Raw genomic sequence first — 20,553 nt, forward strand, 5'->3', positions numbered from 1 at the left:
TGATATTCAAGCAAGCGCGGGTAAATGGCATGGGTGACTTTGTCAGTTATAAGAAAACTGTTGCAAAGATGAAATATTCAAGTTAATTTGAATATAAGAATCACTTCATAATCATAAAAGAATAGCAACTAAAACTAATGGGGGTGGAAACTATGAGTTTCAGGTCTACTTTAAACTTGTTCAAACCTGTTTTCATTGGTTAATCCAGATAATACAATACATCCTACGGCGAAACGTATAAATACCAGGGTTAACAAAGGTACATATAATAATCTTGTGCCGTTGTAGTCGATGAAAAAGATTTCTTCTCCGTATGGTGGGCAGTGAAAATATTTGTGCCTAGTGTTTTAGAAAAATACATAAAAACAACAATATTTTCAAACTGTTGAAAATTTAAACTGAAAATGTCTAATGCTGAAAACGTATGGCTTTGTTTCTGCGATAACATTCGCATAACCACGCAGTGCTTAATAAATGCGTTTCAAGTGTGGGAATCTAAAAGAAGAGGTATGCTTCTTTGCAGTGGATGTGCACGCGGATTAAAAGACGCAATAAACCATGACTGTATTCTTTTAGATAAAAATATATTGAAAACAAAAGTACTAAGCATTGTTATGGATATTGACATACAAGATGAAATTTGGTATGAGTTTCAAAAGATGCACGGCAATACTTTTAATAAATTAGAACAGTTTTTTCATATATATGATGATGCCATTCATAATGATACATTTCTTAATCAACTGATAGAAATATTCTTGCAGAAAGATTTTAAGAAATTCTTAATTTGGAATAAAAACCATAGTGATAGTGATAGTGTTTGTGATTGAAAAATATGAAGAAATATGAAGAAATAATAGACGTATGGATAAAATGTTACTCCTCTGTAGGCGTATTACACATACAAAGTGTAAAAAAGGATTTGGTATGACTTGATTTCTTCTGTGAGCGTAAAACTGATAACAAATGAATCTAACTGCTGTAATTCTCTAAGAAAGTTGACAATGGTTACTGCATAGTTCGGTATAGTGGAATAATTTTAAAGATATGTTTTGATAATGATGAAAAGAATGTGGTAAATGCTGCAAAGAACTGATTAACACCAATACAAATGAAAACTATGTACAAGTCAATTTAAAATAATGAAAGATACGCTTCTGCTAGAATTATTTGGGAAATAAGTAATAGTAAGATATTCACTATAATACATGTAAGATCCTACAAACAATAACCACAAAAACATTGGGTTACAAACGTTTATGTATGTTAGTTATCAATTGGTTCTCATACAAGGTGTAAATTTTGTTTGCCATCTTTAATTCACGGGTATATTATACTCTTAACTCATTTGTTCTTCTCATAAATAATAATTATCTGGTGTTCAGAGGCTAGTTTGTTTTCGAACTTCTTCGCATCTGCATTAGTACAACCATGTTAATGGTCAATACTAACATTGGGATCAATGCACAAATCCATAGCGTGTTTTAATACTAGCTCAGGATGATTCTTTAGTTTGTACATGTAGTTACAACGTTGATCAGTCTTACCCATTCCAAGGATGACAATATACAATGTTTCTTCATTGGGATGGAACACTTTTCCAAAAGATTTGTATATTCCTCATACTTGGCTGAACCATGGGTTCGACCCTTTCCCTTGCGTGGATCTCCCTTCTTTCCAAATGTTCATTAGTATTTAAAACATTTTCAACTATATGGAACGATATATCGGGATTCAATTCCTTTTTAGGATGTCATGTCATGTACATCGTTTGTTTAATTTTGACGCGAACTTTCAATAGTAATACCGATAAAAATATCATCATCATTGACGTCATTTAGTGTATGTTCTTGTACAAATTCGAATAATGAACGAACATATGTTTGCGGTTCTTCGATACCACTAGTGTGCATACATTCAATGGTAACTTCCTTTCCACGCAGACCAAAATAAGGATATTGCATAGTTTTACTATTAACAATGCGAAAGTATTCCCGACTGCCTGTACCATACAATGTAGAACATATACTATGTTCTGGTGCAAAACTCGTGCTAACCTCCCGAAAAACACCCATTAACTAGTCGGAATCATCAGCAGTTAAGCCAGTAGTCTTCCCTACAGACACAAATTCACTATTTTTTTTTTCACACGTAGGTTTCAACATATTATCTTGACGAAAGAAGCCTACACAGTACAGATCAATAATATCTTTTGCGGACTTGCAACTTTTCAACATAATAGTCGGTACACAGCCAAAATGCAGGAATGCTGCCTGCAGTAAGTTTACATATGTTTACCCTCAGACCCGTAGCATAGCGTTGCGTTAACACCAAGTAAAACAAAATCTTTTGTTTTGCAATAAGTGGGATCGTTATGTCCATTTTCCGTGCAATGAAGTGTAGATTGTTTCATGCCTGGGTTCATCCTAATGTTATCTTCCATTAATTCTATTCCTTCATATACATGATACTCTTTCATGTATTTTTCTTTGTCTCCTTTGATTTGACATGAGGTAAAAATCTTAAAGCTTCCTGATATATTTAAATGACTAAGCTCAGAACCAACAGTTCAAATTCCCATACTTCAATCATTTGCAGAATTTTATATCCAGTCTTTAACGCTTTATGAAGTACTGGGGTACAATATGTATCTGTTAAGACATGTTGAGTGTCACAATGTGTGCATTCAATGATACCTTCTTCCTTACATGTGCAACATAAGCCAAACATAAGTCAACCGTTACACGTATATGTCCACTGTTACATGCATATTTCTTTACTTTGTGTATATGTTCTGTATCATGAAACATTACAAGTGGCTATAGTACTGTAACATTCAAATACTGAATTGTCATCCATTAAATCTGTATGAATAAAATCATACTTTCTCACACTATATTTTCATAAGATCATGTATATAATTAATGTTATTCTTAAGTTAATATTCAATCAAAATAAAAGTGGAGTTAGTCTGACGTATCAAATTAAATATTTTTTGATATTTAAAATACACAGAATCTAATTCAATACGTAAACAAATATTGTAATGGGGAAAAACTTTTAAAATATTCATACTTATTTTCTGCGCATTTGTTTCGCGCATCCCCTACCTTTGCACTATAAATCCTGCGCATGCGTGTACTTGTACTAACACAAATAAAGTGGATGATACGTTGTTAAGATGTATAGTCAAAAGGTAGATGTTTCAGCAGTTGCAAAGCGAGAAATAAATAAAGACCTGCATAATGTTAAACAATTAAGAACATATTCTTCTTTTCATAATAAGAAAAGGAAAGGTGAAATTGAAACCAATCTTTCCTTATCGCAAAGTAAACATGTAAAGTACATTTCACCACGTGAAAAACGTTTTGAACTTGAAAAACAAAAGAAAATTATTGTTGTACATCCAAATGATCCTGACATTCCTGAAGAAGACGCTGAAAAATATAGGATTATTTATCCAACACAAGAAATTAGCATAGACGATAGTGTGTATAGACGAAATTTCAGATACCCAAATGAAATACCGTTTGAAGAGGAAGTAGTAGTGCTAGATCAAAATACAATTTCTAATGACATTCTGATATTCAATGATGTGAAGTGTGGTTGTACTCCTAATGAAGTAAATGAAGTTTGTGTAAAACAGTTACTAGAAAAATATAAACTTTCTGAACCATTACTTTGTGAAAGTTGTGCAATTCATAGTGAGAAAGAAACTGAGCATAAATGTGTAAGTGAAAGTGATGAAGAATTAAATACTACTGTGTGGAATTTCCTAATTAAGAAATCAACACGCGAGGAAATATTAAAACAATATCTAAAAATTCATGTGAAATATATAGACGTAAACATTATTCCGCATCTTATAAACAAATTTAACTATACATATCAGGAGATTACATTCAATGATTATCACATTTCTGATTTAAGAGAAACATATCTTGAACACGATAAAAATGTGTATCAACAATCCATACTGTGAATACCAGTGTCGTTTTCTAAATACATACAATTATTGCGAATATCGGTGTTCTTCTTTTTCTATAGATGAACAGTGTTTGTTATTATGTATTGACCGTTGGAAACCACAGCGAGAACTTTTGTGTTACGGGTGTTTTCAAAATCGCGCAAATTTAAATGAACATGAGTGTATTACTTTAGACTATGATATGTTATGCTATAATGCATGGCGTAGAATGGTAAGCACACAAAGTTTTGATGACTTATATAAAGATTTTGCAACAGTACATTGTGATACTGAAATTGATGATTGGACATTTACATATACATTATATAACATTTTGTTAAACAAAGATAACATTCAGTTAATTACAGAGTTATTCTTACAAAAAGATTTACATTATAATATGCACAAAAAGTAATAATGGAAAATAAAAACTTTTCTGCTAATCAATTACAAAATAATAATAATAACAATGTGTATAAATTAACAAAAAGAAGTGATAAAAGACTTTCAGCAAAAAATTGGCCAATATGTAATTGTACATATACTAATATAAATATAGATTGTATTAAACAATATATCAAGGAATGTTAAAATCACAAATGTATCTGTATGTAAACTATAAATATATATCTTATTGTAATTTGTAAATAAAATTTTATCACTGTATATTACTTGTTTTCATTTATATTATTTCCTTAGATGTATGATTTTAAAACTTTCTTTTGTGTAAATGCGTTTTACATTATCGTACTTAAAATTATTTCATGCAACTAAAAACTTTAACATGTGCATATGAAACTTTAACATATGCATATAACAAAAAATCCGTATGTTATGATCCACGTGCCTAAAATTTCTTTGTACACTTTTATATTGCATGCATGTGAAAAACTTCACATTTTCATTTTGACAAGTTGTATTTTCATTTTGACAACTTGGATTTTTATTTTGACAAGTTGCATTTTTAGTTTTGAAATTACATTTTCATTTTTCACAAGTTGCATTTTAGTTTTGACAACTTGCATTTTCATTTTGACAAGTTGCATTTTAGTTTTGACAACTTGCATTTTCATTTTGACAAGTTGCATTTTTAATTTTGAAATTACATTTTCATTTTTCACAAGTTGCATTTTATTTTGACAACTTGCATTTTCATTTTGACAACTTGCATTTTCATTTTGACAAGTTGCATTTTTATTTTGACAAGTTGCATTTTTAGTTTTGAAATTACATTTTCATTTTTCACAAGTTGCATTTTAGTTTTGACAACTTGCATTTTCATTTTGACAAGTTGCATTTTAGTTTTGACAACTTGCATTTTCATTTTGACAAGTTGCATTTTTAATTTTGAAATTACATTTTCATTTTTCACAAGTTGCATTTTATTTTGACAACTTGCATTTTCATTTTGACAAGTTGCATTTTTAATTTTGAAATTACATTTTCATTTTTTGACAAGTTACATTTTATTTTGACAACTTGCATTTTCATTTTGACAACTTGCATTTTCATTTTGACAAGTTGCATTTTAGTTTTCGTAAGTTACATTTTTTAATTTTAATTTTGTTCAATCACTTCATATTTTTACGGATCGTATGTTATACATACTCTGAACAAATTTATTTGTGAACGTTTTAAAATTGGTGTTAATTATTTGTTTTTGAAAAACACTTTTCGACATTTATACCACATGTATGTGAAAAACTTTTTGCATGTTATGATTTGCGTTTGTAAAACAATTTCTGCATGTTATGATGCTTGTATGAAAAACACTTTCTGCATGTTATGATTCGCGTTTGTAAAAACACTTTCTGCATGTTGTGATTCACTTTGTAAAAACATTTTCTGCATGTTATGATTCGCGTTTGTAAAAACATTTTCTGCATGTTGTGATTCACTTTGTAAAAACATTTTCTGCATGTTATGATTCGCGTTTGTAAAAACATTTTCTGCATGTTGTGATTCGCGTTTTGTAAAACATTTTCTGCATGTTATGATTCGCGTTTGTAAAACATTTTCTGCATGTTATGATTCGCATTTGTAAAACAATTTCTGCATGTCATGATTCGCATTTGTAAAAAACATTTTCTGCATGTTATGATTCGCATTTGTAAAACACTTTCTGCATGTTATGAATCGCGTTTGTAAAATTAGTTTCTGCATTTTTATATTACATGTATGTATGTAAAAAGTTGTTGCATTTTGTAAGGTAAGTATATAAATCATACTATAATATTACTTCATAGTATGCATATTTAAATTCATTATTAGATCAGTTTCTGTTTTTATATGTATTCTTTTTTCCCATTGCAAAGTCGGTGTTAATTTTTTGTTGTTGTTGTATTATTTAATATCTCGTAATTATTTAATCGAACACTTTGTGTGAACGTATTAAGAATGCGATGAACAATCTTCTTATTTCGTTTTACTTACCGTAATACTCTTACATCAACATAGTTATGTAGTGTTAAATAATTACTATGTAAAATACTAAGGGCAGTTAAGTGTGAACTTAGAAAATCCTTTCTCATTGCAAAGTCAGTGTTAATTTTTTTTATTGTAAATATATTAAAAAGTTTCTGTGGAACTCTGAACAATCTATGATTGTGAATATAATAAAAATTCTTGCAGAAACTCTGCTTACTTTTCTTAACACAATACTCATAAAGTGTAATTCATCAAATATTTGTTGCACAAATTCGTTCTTATTTATGTGGATCTTTCGTTACATAAACTCTTCTTATTCAGGGTATGTTTTGTTTGTTACACAAACTTTGAGGATCTATGTTTCAAATCGCAAACTTGTAAAATACTCACCAAACTTTTAAATACTTCAAAGTATTAGTAAAATCAAGAAAAATATAAAACACTCATCAAATACCAATTTTAAACGATAGAGACCATAAATGAGTTTCACCTTGTAAAATGTCAATGATAGCTTTTATTTAGGAAAGTTTCTTTTATTAAATAAAAATCAAGAAATGAAATTCGTATATATTTATTTAGAGATAAAGATATATACAAGCAAACAAGTATAGAAAATAATATACATGTACAAACACACACACACACACACACACACACACAGAAATAATATATACAGATTATATTACATACAAAAAAAAAGAAATCACTTTGTCGCGTTTCTATCTTTTTCTAATAAAATGTTCACTAGTCCTTCAATATAATTTGGGTTCTTTAATAAGTTGTCATAGGTTTCATGAAATAAATGTTCACTTCTTTTGTTAGCAGAATGCGATTTCACATAATTTGAATACACATTGTCTCTCACATTTTTGCTTGCCATAATTTTCCATGCTTCTGCTTCGAGAGTTAATATATTCACAAGAAGGCACCTGTGCCCGAACTGGTTGAAAAAATTTAGGGTACAACCAGAGCATAGTAAAACTGTATCTGGTTCCCACTTTAAAATACTATCTTTAACACATGTTTCACTTACAAAGTTACTATTACACTCGCACTGGTACTGCACACGCAAATCCAATGGAACCTTTTGGGGTGAAGATAAAAAGTCCAACGGTGAAACACTTGGTGATGGCGTGGTGGGTTTGCACTCTTCTATCTCGTTGAATAACTTACAAATTTCTTCCTCCTCTTCCTCATTAAATAAATCAGGAGATGTTGATCTTCCTTCTTCTGCAAGTGTCCACTTTATCGCTGGAACTTGAAACTTTTGCTCCTGTGTTCCTGTTACTGGTACTGGTGAAGTTGTTCTTGATCCAACGGGCGAAGTTGGAATTAATATTGGCTCTTCTCTTAAATCAATGATTTCTTCCTCTATAATGACATCTGGAGAAGCCGGTGAGCAAGTTTCTTCCTCTATAATGACATCTGGAGAAGCCGGTGAGCAAGTTTCTTCCTCTATAATGACATCTGGAGAAGCCGGTGAGCAAGTTTCTTCCTCTATAATGACATCTGGAGAAGCCGGTGAAAAATAGCAAGTTTCTTCATCAATAAACAAGTCCGGAGATTCTCTATGCAATTTAAACTTTTTGTTGGGAGATTCAACATAGTCAAATGTAGAATCCCAATCTACTTCGTTGCAAAGTTGAATTTCTCGCTGTACTATAATGGCAGACGAATCCATGATGATACTATGTCAGTCTTCTCATCATACCCAGTATATAAGGAAAACTTATGTCGACGTCATATCACGTGGTACTTTAAAACACGCCCATTACATCATTTAAAATATTTTCAAATGTACTTCCCCAATTCTCTATACAACTTTCAATAGGTATAAGGGACGGAGAAAACATATACTTACATTGCATTTATGTTCTCATGTATCATTTATTGATCAAACATTCTTTTGAAACAACATTGTCAATATTATTTACATTGTGTTACGATCATTCACATCTTACAACGGTATTCCCTCAATAATGTTATTCATATCCTGTACTAATCACTTAAAATGTTATCTACGTACAAAGAAAAGTGTCAACACAATTCATACTGCAAAACTTCTTTTGTGTTTTCATTCGGTATCATATCAATGTAACAATCTTCTATTGCATTCAGTACCCCTTCATGTTTCAACAGGATCAACACTTCTTTTGTATTTCCGTTCGGTGTCGCGTCATGTACCACAATTCGTGGTGCCAAACTTCTTTTGTATTCTTCGTCAACAATGTTTTATTACTGTGTTATTATCTACCGTAACCTTAATCTTCTTTGTAATCACCATCAACATTGTTTTGTGTTCACCTAACGCATTACCAAACTTCTTTTTATTACTCTGTTGGCACTCTGTGATGTTTACCTGTCACGACCTCAATCCTCTTTGTATTCTTCGCCGACAATGTTTTTTATTGTCATTTCACATACCAATAAACTTGTTTTTATTACTCTGTCGGTATTCTGTGATGTTTATCTACCGCAACCTTATTCTCCTTTGTATTCACCATCGACATTGTTTTGTGTTCAACTACCCTGACGCCAAACTTCTTTTCTATTACTCTGTCGGCACTCTGTGATGTTTACCTGCCACGACCTTAATCTTCTTTGTATTCGCCGTCAACAATATCTTGTGTTCAACTACCATGACGCCAAACTTGTTTTTATTACCAATTAGCATAGGGGCATGATTCAACATGTTTACCTGCCACGACCTCAATCTTCTTTGTATTCGCCGTCAACAATATCTTGTGTTCAGCTACCCTGACGCCAAACTTCTTTTATTACTCTGTCGGCACTCTGTGATGTATACTAAACGTGTCGTCGGTTTTCCTTTGTATTTGTCTTCATGTTTTAACACGCACCTGTTACCCAACAACGCCATCTTTCCCTGTTGCACAACCAGTTTCCAAAAAGCGCGCGAAAAGTTCAGTTCATGTCTTAAGTTCATCAGCGAAAGACGTACAAGCACCACGCTCTGTATATGTATCAGCAATGCCTATCGTACCGAAGTATACATACATATTCTATACACGAAATTTCTAGTATGCTCACACAGTGTTCGAGAAAATAAAGATACGATCCGTCAAATTAAAAAAGTCCCGCATGAATAAAGATTATTCCCTCCAATTTATAACAACGAGTATTATTATAAATAATACGAAAGAACAAAAAAAACAAGTTGCTATGCAAATGGTCAAATTAATTAATATAATCAAATTTAACAACGTGTATGCTTTAGCATACGATTTGGGAAAAATAATAAGGAGCTTGCAGAGCAAGCAATCCGTAAAATAAGATGTTCCGATTAATTTATTAAGAGAATTAATTAATATAATCACAATCAGAGATTGTTCTATGGAGTATGCTTTAGCATACGATTTGGGAAAAACATAATATTTTTATAATGAGCTTCTAATGAAGCGATCCAATAAATAAGCAGAGTATGCTTTAGCAAACGATCCAATAAATAAGGAGCTTGCTTAGCAAGCGAACCAGTACAATTGTTCCGACTAATTTATTAAGAAATACAAATAAAAGAATAATTAATTTGATCATAGCATAGCTGTTAGAAACAATCCTATCAAAATCATGTCCTTCATCCTCTTTTCTAGAAACTACTCCATCCCTCCTAACACTCAACCTTTTCCAGGAACCCGTCTAACCACCTAACAAACAGGGTAATAAAACCACCTCCCCCTAAAACCTTCCCAAGGCCGACACGGCCATATTGACATCAAATCTACACAGTCATAAAAGCAATAAAAGCAATTAAGAGGGCAATAAAAGCTATTCAAGTGTAGAATCCTAGACATGGCTACTTTGCCTTACGACGCTAGGTGGACGTCGAAAATTGGGCACCACCGGCCGGGAATCGAACGCGGGACCATACGGACGCGAGTCCAATGTTCTAACCATTAGAATACACCCTTGTCAATGAGAAAAAAAAAACTCACTCAGGATGGCTTGCCTGATAAAGCTGTTACACCTTCTCGATCGAGTGTTTCCACCTCGGCAATCGAACCCGGGACCTCTCGCACCAAAAGCGAGAGTGTTAGTTACTACGCTCTGTGGGGCCACTTCTCCTATCACGACACATCGAAGCAACTTGTAATCTCTCTTCTTCTTACCTACAGTACATTTTTCAGTCTTTGGCACACGCAAAGATTAGCAGAAAGGAGATTCACTTACAACACACACACACACACACACACAGAGAGAGAGAGAGAGAGAGAGAGAGAAGAAGAAACGGAGAAGATAAAAATCCAACAACGTTTTAGAGGAGAATGATGACAGAAATCAAGGAGGAAGGAGGGGTGGGAAGAAAAAGAACACGGGAAAAGCAGAATGAATGCCACAAGCACTTGTTGATTTTTGTCGAGAAAATCTTTTCGCCTAGCTTCTTTCTTTCTTACCATGACTCCCATCAGAAGCACTTAACGAGCCACTCTGGATGTTAATCGAAACTGACTTGAGGCCTTTTAAGTGTTCTTGTTCGAAAGCCGAAAAACCACAAGAGCACACAGCCCGCACACACTCACAAACAATGTTGTGTGTACTACAAAAAAGAAGAAAAAAAGAAGAGATCAGAAACCTCGGGTTTTGAACATAGCGATTGTCAACTTTTTTTTTGTCTTGTTTTATACCCTTTCTGATTTCTTCTCACACCTGAAAACGTGAATGTTACATTTACCCCTTTGTTTTTTTTTTTTAATTCACCTGACACCCAATCCTCTCTCCTCTCCCTCTTGTTCAGACACACACACACACACGCAATACAAACTAAAAGTAAAAAAGAGAACTAGACCGATGCGCTATCTTGCGTTGGGGTATGTCATGCGGTTAAAAGCTCTCATGTAGTCCATGTTCACGGTAATGGGGACCCATTATTGGGGTCGCGTAGGGCTGAGTGCCTGTGCGCCGAGATAAGGTTTGACCTAAGCTATTAGCTGAACAGTCTCTACTCCGTTTTGCTATTCCCTATTTGAAAAGCTGGATCTTTTACTATTTTATTTTTCCCCCTTGTGTGAGCGGGGGGTTAGGGGGGATTAGATGAGATGACGTGTCACTCTTTTCAGATGTTTAAGTAGCTGGAATGTTGTTTTTTTTTCTGCTTCTTCTTCTTTTCTAATATGTTTTTCTTTCTTCTCTATGCCTCGTGTCGCCAATTCATTTATACAACGATCAGATAGATTGAAACACTTACCTATACCGGTTCCTCTTATTGCTTCTTTTCTTCTTCTTCTTTAAATCTACAACGGTTACCCATTTAAACAGCGTTTAATCAACACTTTTTATCTAGAACAAGGTATAATTTGTGTTTGGGGATGGAGAAAATAACTGATTTTTCAATATGCCAGCCAAGTAATTGATTATACAGTCATGTTCCAAAGATATTGGACACCCACTTCCACAGAAGGTTCCAATACTACTTTCTACATACATACATATGTAGAAAGTCAAGGGGTGTTGGGGGTGTGTATATAAAGTTAAGGGGTGTTGTTATACACAAAAATAAGCCAAAAAGTTTGTGTGACTCCAGAGCCCCCTTCTCCTCTCCATACACAGGTCAAGTCACAATCATCATAAGGATTGTCATCATTTTGGCAGATTACTTCCGAGCATAGAAGTACTATAGATCTCAGCTAACCTCTTTGTCTTGGCATAGAATTACCCTTTCTAAAAAAAAGTAACTCCCCTCCCTTTTCCCCTTCTATCGTGCTTTCTATAGGATTCTAAAGTATTCAGCTCGTCCTGAGACAATGTCTGTTCTTAACCAGTTTCTTTCCTCATTTTCCGGGGACCAGCAAGGAGACCAGTTTCTTTCCCTATATACGAAAGTTTTAAAATTAATATTTCTCGCAATTTAAATGTACGAGAAAGGAGACTTTTGAGTTTCGTGCAAATGCCATTGGTGTGCCGTCGCGAAATTAATGGCGAATTCATAGAAGGATAGTAAGGCTTTATAAACCTACAAACGCATTAGCGTGAAATCAGTGCTAATTGTCAACTTGGGGGGTAGGTGGGCAGGATGTCTCAGTGGTAGAGTGCTTCCTCTGGTGTATCGGGTCCCTGGTTTGATCCTTGGCCAAGTAACTTTGTAGTGGGCAACATCGTGCCCGTAGGGTTTTCTCGGGGTACTCCCGTTTCCTCCCAATTTCCATTCCACAAATTCTTCCATCATCATTCATTTGCCTTTATCGTCATCTCCCTTAGTCTAAAAATGCATAATCGTGGGACGTTAAACTGAAATATTTACTTTGATTTATATTGTCAAATTATGCTACTGAAAAATGCTTGTTATAGTGCTGCCAAAATGTCTCGAGCCGTGGCAAAAATGCGAACTAAAGCTCACACTCTTGACACACCCACGCGTTGATCCAATAAGGTTTCAGCTGTTGCTAAGCACTAGCGAAAGAGCGAGAGAGCCTTAGCGAAAGGGAGTGGAATTCCTTCAGCCGATAGCAGCGCTTGGAACAGAAGATTAGGTATCAAGTCAATGTGGTATATCTATAGCATGGATGTGATTTATCCAGTTAGTAGAGAATCTCAAAGAATAAGCACCATGGAACTTTTAACAAATCTGGTATTTAAAATAAAACACCAAACGAGATTTAAAAAAAAAATCATCTTCCAAAATGCTTCACATGTTATTATTGGAGAATGAAGCTTGTCTTATCTTGTTTCGTTACGTTCAATCGAAGATTACGACACAAATCCGTAATGCAAATATTAATTTCTAACAACAAAAGGTACATGATTTCGTCAACATTCAATTCTCTCTCTCTCTTAATTACTTATTCATAAACTGTTTGATTAACTTAGAAGGCCTGAATTCACGCATATATTAAAGAAAGTGGTGAGTGACATACAATAGCTTTACTTTTCATATTTTATAAATTTTGAAAAATTTTGTAGAGCGTGGGAAATTCAAGAGAATAATGGGAATTTCTGTCTCTCAAGATGGGACTTTAAGACGTTTCCGAATGGTATCACTGATGTTAGGTTGAAACTGTTGGATAAAAGACGGCAAAGTTTTGGCTTAAAAAAAAAAAAAAAAAAAAAAAAAAAACCTACGCTGTTTTTAAAATTTAATTCTAAAATTTATTTTAGAAATTACCTATTCCTATGTCCGACCGCTGGCCTAAGTAGGAGTTAGGAAGCTATGGCAGATTTACAGGGCCTTTCTTACCGTCACTCCATTTTCTTATCAAAGACCATGAATAAATGACATATTACTGAAGTTTGTCTTAGCAAAATGTTGATGTTTTGTGTATCAATCCACCTTAAGCAACTCTTAAAAACGGTGAAAGTGTTTGTATGCAATAAGATATTTTCTCTTGAAGATGCACGAATTAGCATATAAATCAAAACTCAATAACAAACGTTATTTTCTGATCATCCTAAATGAAATGCACTTTTAACGTATTTTAAAAAGAAAATCAATCAATTGCATTATGTGATACTATCAACTGCAGAATGATTGTTAAATAAAAAAAATAGATCTACCTCACTTTTTCGTGTTCACTTCAGAAAGGAAAAAAAAACCACAAAGCCTATACACCCTTTAGGCATTAAAAAAAAAACTCACCTGCCGGGGTCGCGACGTTGCCAGACTTCCTCAGTCTCTGCTCCTTCTTGGTCTTCCCACCTTGCCCTTCCGGACTCCGGTTCCCGTCCCGGAAGCAACTCCGGATCCTTTGAGCATCTTGTGCCAGTCCTGTTCGCAGACGAGGCTTCCGGCCAGTAAGTAGTATCTGTCCCCAGGAACCAACTGCGACTGGCATTTCGAACACACAAAGCACTTAAGGTGGTACACGTGGCCTTGGCCCGCTCGCATCACAAACTCACTGGCTGGGATTGTTTGTCCACACGCCGAACATGCACCAGTATTCCCGAACAGCCTGCAACAAAAAAGAAAACATATTATTATTATTATTATTATTATTATTATTATTATTATTATTATTATTATTATTATTATTATTATTATTATTATTATTATTATTATTGCTACTGTACTAAAACATACCAAAAGATGTTCAGAAAATCCCTATTTTCTTTAACTAAGTATCGTTCCGTTTCAGTTTTCAGTGTAATCCATTTTAGTAATATCATTTTAGCAACAATCAGAACGACTTTCTTTGCACGGGAAGAACACGTTTAATTTTTTAGACATGAAGAGCACCAAAACTGTTACCAATCAACTTAGGAACCCCAAAAACTATGAATTCGACACTAATATCGGTCAGTTAAATTATTTTTACATGTCACCATCCTCCTTGGGAGTACTAATGGGGCAGAAGAGTGATTTAAACGGCATCAAAGGCGTCACTGTTCATTTCAGCGACCACGAAAACTACTGATTCGACGCTAATATCAGTCATTTTCGATCATTTTTATATATCTCCCCCTCTCCTAAGTTGCGGGGCTGATTTTGGACTCAAAACGGTATTGGAAGTGTCACTCCTCATTTAAGCGATCCCGAAAACTATGGATTCGACACTGATATCGGTCATTTTCGATCATTTTTTAAATATATTTTTTTCCTCCCCCTGCCCTAAATCGCACTGTTAAAGTGAAGTGACAAAAACCATCCCAGGTCCAAACCTCATCTATGTGGAAAATTTGATCGAGATCGGTTTGGTGGTTCAAGAGTTATTAAATCACATACATAACGACTTTCAAGAAGACCTCGGAGGAAAATAAATGATATTCCACACTGACATGATTTTGAGATATACGGCTTTAAATGTTTGGGTACGTAGTGAAGAGTATTGAGAAACCTGTAAGGAACTGACCATATCTCTGTTATCTGTTCATCAAACTCGGGAATTCTTCGAGGGATAACAGATACACAGGCTTCAAGCAGCCTAAACTGTTTCACTCATTTTCCGCGATTTTGAGGGTTCCCCCGAGGTCTTTATATATAGGTTTCCAGCAGAGTAACAAACATCCTCTACCGTTTTAATGTATTGCCAATAAATAAATAAATAAAATTTCACACGAACTCAGCAACTTTCTTCGCCTTGTAATCCTATCACTCAATCTCACGTAGCAGCCCCGAGTTCAGTCTCTTTATGGGTTGTTCGGATCCCCCTATATAGGTCCGTGTCTCATTTATATCCTCGTCCCTGAAATATCACGGGCCTTATTCCGTTCCAACCTTTCTCCAAGAATTGTGGAGCAGATCGCAACTCAAAGGGTTACGGAATGAGGCTCCCATTTGGGTACTAGTAGATAACACTGTGTATGAGGTTTTTACCACATTATCATTCCATCAATTTATCCATAACCATTAATTTGCACACTGTCCACTGTCCTACAGGGTGGAAGCGAACGACGTTAGACTACATACTTCACTTTACTTAATTTTAGTTTTCGCACATCGAACTGGAATATGGAAACATATTTTATGTCTCTGTTTAAGCTTACAAAATACACTTATTTCTTAAAATTTGGTGTCATTATTGGTAAAATACCTAAATATGCGGAAATAGGCAAAAATGTCAAAACATGGCATGTTTAAAGCTGAACGAAATTGACGTTGCTACTCTGTGGTATCAGTAAAGAAACCGAAATAAACTTTCTTGCTCCCATTTCTCGAATTTGAATTCATGTCAAGCTGCAACTATTACTTAAATGTCTATTTATGAATATGAACAAAATTACTATAGACTTTTTTTTTTTTTTTTTTTGAAAATTTCATCCAAAGAGAACTCACCCAACAGGTTAAATTACAGATTGTGGACTTTTTCTTCACAGTAGTTCCCAGTAGTCCATTTATATTTTCCCAGTTTTTTTCAACTGGTTTGAATTAGTTTGCCAGATAACAGCGTTTTCCATATAATAATAGGTTTTTCAAAGTAGATTTTAAACTAATTCAGACCAGTAATCTGGAAAACTAATTCAAACCAGTTGAGACAAACTGGAGAAATATAAATGGACCGCAAAGTGTTAAAACTTATTTCAATCTTCGAGAAACCTACAGCATTAATGTCATCTATTACAACTCAGTTAAAAATCATTCGGTTTAAAGATTGTGCACTAAATGGGAAAAAAATCAAGCAACTAAGACTCAACATTGAACGATACCAACCGCAAAAGGCATGTATGCCAATTGATATGGACAAAATTAACCTTTTCAGGACCGACAGTAGATTTCAAGAAAATCGTAGACCTTTACGTTGGAGGCCCTAGTACCCCTTCTAATTGTCACAGGGACATAAACAATACATCATTGTAAACCTTATGGAGCAGAGATTCCAACGAGCTAACTTTTTTTTGTCCCCGTGCCAAACACATAAAATATTTATTTTAAATGAGATTTTCTTTGTTGCCAACCTCTTACAAATTTCCGAAAACACTGTTACTTTCCATACCAAGTAAGAAAAAAATCTGAACATGGTTCCTACGAGAATCAATCTGTACATATTTTTCAAAATATTTTGGTCTACTCTGATGTTGGCAGCCCAATGATGCCCCTAATTGTCATAGAGATATGAGGCATACTCATTGGGAAGCTTATGGGGCACAGATTCCAACCAGGTAACTTTTGTATCTCCCGTGCCCAACCCTTATTGAAAAAAAAAATATATTTTGTGGAACCATGGCAACACTATAATTTGTCGTAGGCAAGAAAACAGTTATTACATATACGCCACACATCATTAATTAGCATATTGATACCACTTTCTATACTTGTAGCTTCTTTGGAGGGAGCGTTTCCCCCTCAAATGCTGAAATGCACCTTTGAAAAGTTTCGTCTTTCCTGAAGAGATAGACGCCTAAATCATCTCTCTAGGTTAATTAGAAATCGAGCTCCGACGGAGCTTTAAACTGCTGGCTCAGCCCTGAGCCGTTCGTCTTGAAAACGTTAAATGTCGAATCCCACACGATAAAGGACGACAATGGACCGCAAAGGGTTAACTTAAATTTCCGCCATTTATTCATAACTGACATTTCTCAAGGACAAACGTATGTTATAAAAAACACCATTTTCCTCTTAACCCCTTTCTACAAGAAAACGAAACTCCAGATAAGATCTTTTCTTTTTAAAAAAAAGAATTAAACAATTATTAAGAAATAAACGTAATCAATGCACTTAAAAGGCTTTCTCTACTTATAAGCATCTAAAACGAAATAATACTATAAGTAATAATACAGATCCTTTCAACACCATATAAATCATATTTTGATCGCGTGCGATTTCTAATTCATCTCTCCACCACTGTTTCACCTTCTATCGTTGAAAGCATTCAAAATGCAATCCATGCAAGCACGAAATAGCCAGCGACTTAACTTACTTTTTAAATTTTTTTTCCTACAAAATAATAATAATAACAATAACAATAATAACTAAAACAACAGAAATGCTCATATAGAGGCTAACATGATAAAAAATTCACAGTGTCATAAAAGTTTTTTTTCGTTGTTTCTTTTCTGCTGGCGGTGTAAAAGTAATGGAATATTGGTGTTTATGATAAGTGTACATGTATGTTATACATAAAGTAAACGTACGCTTTTTTTTTTTTTTTTTAAAGCGAACTCTATAATAAGTTCTATGAACTTAGATGTATGGGAGTATGTTTTATGTAAATGTAATTCTTATTGTGTGAATTTCTACTTATCTCAATCCATTTCTTCTTTGATAAATCATTCGTTTCCCATTTTTCTTATCTTCTCTCCCCTCCCTCACTATTGCTTTTCCTCTTTACTTAAATTCTTGTATTCAAAACTCATATCCGGCATAGTAAATTTAACATTAAAAAAAAAAAACATAGAATATACAATTTGGTCAGTGGCGTAGAACACTTTTGCGCCCCCCCTACCGCAAAGTATAGAGAAGGGGCCGTAGTTGTAAAGCCGACAGAAATAAGGTTGAAGCTCTACTTTTTAAAATCTTTATTCATCGCAAGACTTCGGGGTCCCGTATACCTCGGGGCAACCCCGCATTGCAGGGGTTGCGGGGGCAGCTGCTACGCCACTGAATTTGGTTAAGCTATTTTGTTATGTTTTTGGTTAAAATGGCATTATCGTTTTCTTACTGAAACTAACAAGTAAAATTATCACGTATACACCAAGTGAAGAAGTTTAGTTTGCAGGGCATGGTATTTTCTCAATTAACCCCTTGTGACATCCATGTGGATGCCATGAAAATGTATTCCTTGTTAAAGATTGTATTAATCCTGTAGATACTGAAATTTGTTAGTGGATTAAAGGCAAGACTTAGTTCTACTATATCTCATCAGGTGGCAGCGTCTCACTGACAGAAAAGACAGAAAAAAAGTGTTATCTCAGTAGATGGCAAGCCTAAGAAAGCATTCAATTACAACACACGTGTTTATTTTGACGATAAACAATTAGCAACTTCGAGATCGGAAAAGGAAAAACTTTTTGTCTTTGATCTTCGCTCAGTGTTGCCAACCCGAAGCAGAGTAAAATCCCTTCAGAACATCAAAATTTCCCCTTTTCAGTCCAAAAGTTCAACAATGCAAATAAATGTTTTTATCAGTAATGTGAATGCTCTTCTAACGCGCGCTCTTCTGGCACCTGGACCTCACGTCACTTCCTACTAGCTCAATCTCAACACTACTTACTATTACTTTAAATTCACACCAGTATCCAATAACTGAATCTTTTGCAATCATATGCTACTTAACAGGACGTCAATCGTATACTACCTACCAGGATTTAATATAATCACATTTACTAGTCCCTGAATCTAATTTCACGGTCCCGGGTTCGATTGCCCGTAGGGACACTCATTCGAAAAAGTGAGAAAGCTTTTTCAGGCCAGCTACCCTGAGGGACGTTTTCCTCATTTCCACCAGGAAAACGCCGGGATAGTGCCTAATATCCCAGATTCCACGCAACTTCTTTCCTCTCCCTATCCTTTCTTCCTTCCCTTTCCTCGTATAGTGTGGTTGCCGAGGGACATCATCACTTATACTTGACAGGCTAACATTGCCATAGATGCCGCAAACCCAGAAATATAATTCCTAATCCTAATCCTAAATCTAATTTCACCTATGACCCCCTCGCCTTATCCAGGGCTTTCAGGATTAGGAAGTTTGAGGTATTCGATTATTGGACATATTAACTTAAAAAAAATATCATATTACATTACCCTTTTTCATTGATGTCAACAAAAAGAACAAGTTTTCTGTTCGACTCGTATGTTCATATGCACACAACTTCAATATAGGTACACTGATCTTGATTGTATTTTTCGTTTGAAAAAAAAAATACACTTCCCCGGTGGTCTCTTGTAAATTTCATTATAATCTGATGATAAAATCTTTGAAGTCAGAAACTCCTCAACAGCTGACAGTATTAATACTGTAATCGTGTGTATGTTCACATGTAATTCCACAACGTGTAAACCAGTTCGAAATAGAAATGTTCACTAGTGTTCTATGTTCAGTTTAGTGCCTACTTCACTACTGAGATCGAGAAAATGTAGAAAAATAAAACTAACTTTTAAAAAAACAAGCACTAAAACACAAAACACAATAAAATGCATTAAAACGCAAATAAGAACTCTGAAAAGCATAAAGTAATAACAACACAAAGCTCTAAAAGGTTACTATTATCAATAAAAAAAAGCTCTAAAAAGTTACTATTATCAATAAAAAGCTCTAAACGCAGAAAATAATTCTTAAAAAGCTCTAAAAAGTTACTATTACGAATAAAAATCTCTAAAAGCAGAAAATAATACTTTAAAAGCTCTTTAAAAAAGTTACTTTTATTGATAAAAAGATTTGAAATCTCTGCCTAAGTCAAATAAACTTATGTCTAATAAAATTACAATAAGTGTTTAAGGTACTAAAGAACCATTTCTGAAGTGGTCTTCCAGCATGTCTATGACGATTAAAAGCAAAGCCACGACAAATGCATTACAACGAATAAATACTACGAGGCAAGAAAATCCATCACAAATATGTAAACGACTAAAAGCAGTGGGCGAAGTGAGACGGTATGTGGTGGTATGCCATACCACCTCTGGTTTTTCAGTGATGAAGGCATACCGTCTCTGGTTTTCCAATGATTAAAACATACCGTCACTGGAAAGTAGATGCTAAATACCTTTAATAAATCCATGTTTATACACAGTAATTGACGAATAATTTTGCACGTAAAAGGATTTATTTCTTATGTAGAAA

At 34.3% G+C, this 20,553-nt stretch overlaps 1 protein-coding gene across 3 annotated transcripts in view; it reads right to left on the reverse strand.

Moving 5' to 3' along the window:
* The window catches only part of LOC145672189 (LIM domain transcription factor LMO4), a 565,777-nt gene that overhangs the window by 98,461 nt on the left and 446,763 nt on the right, over nucleotides 1-20,553 (reverse strand). For all 3 annotated transcript variants that reach the window (XM_081741532.1, XM_081741535.1, XM_081741533.1), the window contains exon 3: nucleotides 13,980-14,292. In XM_081741532.1, the coding sequence (XP_081597658.1) occupies nucleotides 14,010-14,292 (283 nt within the window). In that variant the 3' untranslated portion in view covers nucleotides 13,980-14,009. The remainder of the gene's footprint in view (nucleotides 1-13,979; nucleotides 14,293-20,553) is intronic.

Source organism: Thermobia domestica, chromosome 2 (genome assembly GCF_964235325.1).
Source record: "Thermobia domestica chromosome 2, izTheDome1.hap1.1, whole genome shotgun sequence".
Classification (NCBI taxonomy): domain Eukaryota; kingdom Metazoa; phylum Arthropoda; class Insecta; order Zygentoma; family Lepismatidae; genus Thermobia; species Thermobia domestica.